At 33.1% G+C, this 3,080-nt stretch overlaps 1 protein-coding gene across 1 annotated transcript in view; it reads right to left on the bottom strand.

Annotated features, from left to right (window-relative positions):
* LOC107549618 (neuronal acetylcholine receptor subunit alpha-7) overlaps positions 1–1,056 on the bottom strand; it is a gene marked incomplete at its 5' end in the record, with an annotated part of 33,774 nt that extends 32,718 nt beyond the window's left edge. Inside the window, one exon of the mRNA XM_016230766.1 lies at positions 913–1,056. Coding sequence (XP_016086252.1) covers positions 913–1,056 — 144 coding nt within the window. The remainder of the gene's footprint in view (positions 1–912) is intronic.
* Positions 1,057–3,080: the final 2,024 nt, after the last annotated feature.

Below are 3,080 nucleotides of genomic sequence, written 5' to 3'. Positions count from 1 at the left end.
TAAATGATTTTAGCAAATGGCTGCAATATATTTTGTTGTGTGCTTTTTTCATTTTCAGTAGTTTAAAAAATATCCACTGTATATATTAAATATTTTTTTGAATAAATAAATTTGTAAATAAATTTTTAAATACGGAACACTCTAGAAAAATTCAGCTAAAGAAATATAAAATACTTTTGAATGTATGAATGACTGAATAAATGAATAAATCAAATAAATTAATTCATTTAAAAATAATTTGTAAAAATGTATTTTAATTAAATGTTTCATTTAGTTTTATTTATAATTTTAATTCTAGTTTTAGAAATGTTGGCAATTGACCTAAAACTTATTTTATTTAAATGTTTATTTCAGGTTTTGTCATTTTAGTAGTCGAAATTAAACATGTTTTGTTTTTTAGTGGCTTTGGCAACATTGAAATTTTTACATTTTTCATACACTACTTATATTTTCTTTTCTTTCAGCTTAATTTCAATTTAAGGAAATCATTTTTAATAGCTTTTAATTAGCAATAACAACACTGGTGCAAAAACTGCCACCAAAAGACCATTTCTCCAGTACTGAAGGGCTGTTTTAAGACTGTATGCTCATCATGATATCACAAATCAGTTTCATATATAATTTAATATCATAATCACATTCTGTTTTTATATTAAATTAGAAGAACTTTGGACTTTCAGTCTGAAACAGATGCAGTGGGATTAACTTATTTTCTGCTGACATCATCAAAGCCAAGTGGGCGGGGCAAAATTATGTCAGCCAATAACATCATAGCACACTTTTGACCATCCAATCAAACCCTAATGTGTAAAACCAAGTCCCGTCCTACATCAAGATTTTGATTCATTCACACATTTTTTCAGGCTACAGACGTTAAATGTGATGTGTGTGTGTGTGTGTGTGTTTTCTCACCACGTCCATGATCTGCATCAGACTGAAGCTGAAGTGAACGGTGAGCGAATGAGAGTCGTTATAAACGGGTCGTTCCAGAGGATTGTAGTTTCTCATTAAGTCTTTGTACAGACGTCGCTGATGCTCCCCCTGTATAGACACTGACACACATACACACACACACACACACACAGAGAGAGAGAGAGAGAGAGAGAGAGAGAGAGAGAGAGAGAGAGAGAGAGAGAATTAACTGAAAACTGTAGTGACCAAAATATATTTTTAATATTATTTAAACCTTTTTAACATTAATATTTTTGTGATATATCAATATATACAGTGGGGAAAATATCTATTTGATCCCCTGCTGATTTTGTAAGTTTGCCCACTTACAAAGAAATTAAGGGTCTGTAATTTTTATGGTAGGTTTATTTTAAAGGGTTACTCCACCCCAAAATGAACATTTTGGTCATTAATCACTTACCTCCATGTCGTTCCAAACCCATAAAAGCTTCGTTCGTCTTCGGAACACAATTTACGATATTTTGGATGGAAAAGTATGAAAGACATCGTCAGAATAGTTCATCTGGCATCAGTGGTTCAACCTTAACATTACGAAGCGACGAGAATACTTTTTGTACGCGAAGAAAACAAAAAATAACGACTTTATTCAACAATTTATCTCCTCCGCGTCACCGTAGCGCCATTTTGGAGAATATCAGCTGGACGTAAACTGTGTATACTGTTCTACTTGTCTGTGTCAGCCCTCGACATACGGATACGTTTTCTACGTTTATTTATGCTTTGATTTGAACTAAAACAGCGTATGCGTGTGGCGCGGCTGACACAGAACAATATACGCAGTTTACGAACTGTTGAATATTTTCTGGACCTTGACAGTGTAAGTTACTTGGCAGTCAATGGGACCGTCACAAGCCTCCCGGTTTTCATCCAAAATATCTTAAATTGTGTTCCGAAGATGAACGAAGCGGGTTTGGGACGACATGGGGGTAAGTGATTAATGACCAAATTTTCATTTTGGGGTGGAGTAACCCTTTAAAGTATAGAGAAAGAATACCGACAGAAAAAACACATTATATAAAGGTTAGAAATGTATTTGCATTTCAGTGAGTGAAATATACTGTATATATATATACAAATGGATTTTTTTGTTTGTTTTGAGTGGGTTTGTATAAATTCACACTATGATCTCCCTACAAGTAATTGTGCAATTTGGTTTAACTCCCAAATATGTTCATAAATGAATGTTAGATATAATGAAGAAAGACCTTCTAAAATTCCAAAACGAACTAAAGTTGTTCAAAAGCCCAGAGAAAGTGATGCTTGTCTGTTTGAGAGGCGGTTAAACACACAGTTGTTCAGTCCAACTGCATTTCCATTAATTGTCTGTGTTTGTGCTTGAAGGTCTGGTTAATTAGATCACTAGTTAATTAGAGCTATTGCTGGTTGCCAAGCATCTATCGATCATACTTATATAAATAAACCTCTACAAACAGTAGGGACAGTATCCGGTGTTGGGGGTAATGCATTACAAGTAACGCGAGTTACGTAATCAGATTACATTTTTCAAGTAACTAGTAAAGTATCGCATTACTTTTTAATTTACAAGAGAATATCTGAGTTACTTTTTCAAGTAAGTAACGCAAGTTACTTTTTTTTTTCAATTTATTGATTGACAGCTCTCCTGTCGCCATGTTGAGAGAAATCAGATGTTACTGTACTTCTAAAATAAATATGAATATGCATTCATTCATCTCACTCACATAAAAAACTAAACACACAGATTCAGTATTCCTCAAAATGAATAAAAATAATGCAACTCGGAATATGACGCAAACCTGCAATAATTAAATGTTAAACAACACAAATATCCTTTATGTATTTAATCACATTCTATTAAGCAATGTCTTCGATGATCCAGTTCAAGCGTACTAATAAGCAAAAAGTACTCTAGACAAACATTTGTGTGTCTTTGTTTATTGCTGAAGTGTGTTGAAATGTCTTCTTCTGCATTCTACTGTACTTTCCCTTCAGCCTGAGGCTTCTTCATTTCACTTTTGGTGTGAAAATGCTTTTATATTTGCCAAAAATATAACTTTTTTATTTTAAAAACAAACAAGCGAGCCCTGTCCAGATTTAAAAAGTAACGCAAAACGTTACTTTCCATAAAA

Source organism: Sinocyclocheilus grahami, unplaced genomic scaffold (assembly GCF_001515645.1).
Source record: "Sinocyclocheilus grahami isolate Dianchi unplaced genomic scaffold, SAMN03320097.WGS_v1.1 scaffold377.1, whole genome shotgun sequence".
In the NCBI taxonomy this organism is placed as follows: domain Eukaryota; kingdom Metazoa; phylum Chordata; class Actinopteri; order Cypriniformes; family Cyprinidae; genus Sinocyclocheilus; species Sinocyclocheilus grahami.
This window is presented reverse-complemented; position numbering and strand designations above follow the sequence as displayed.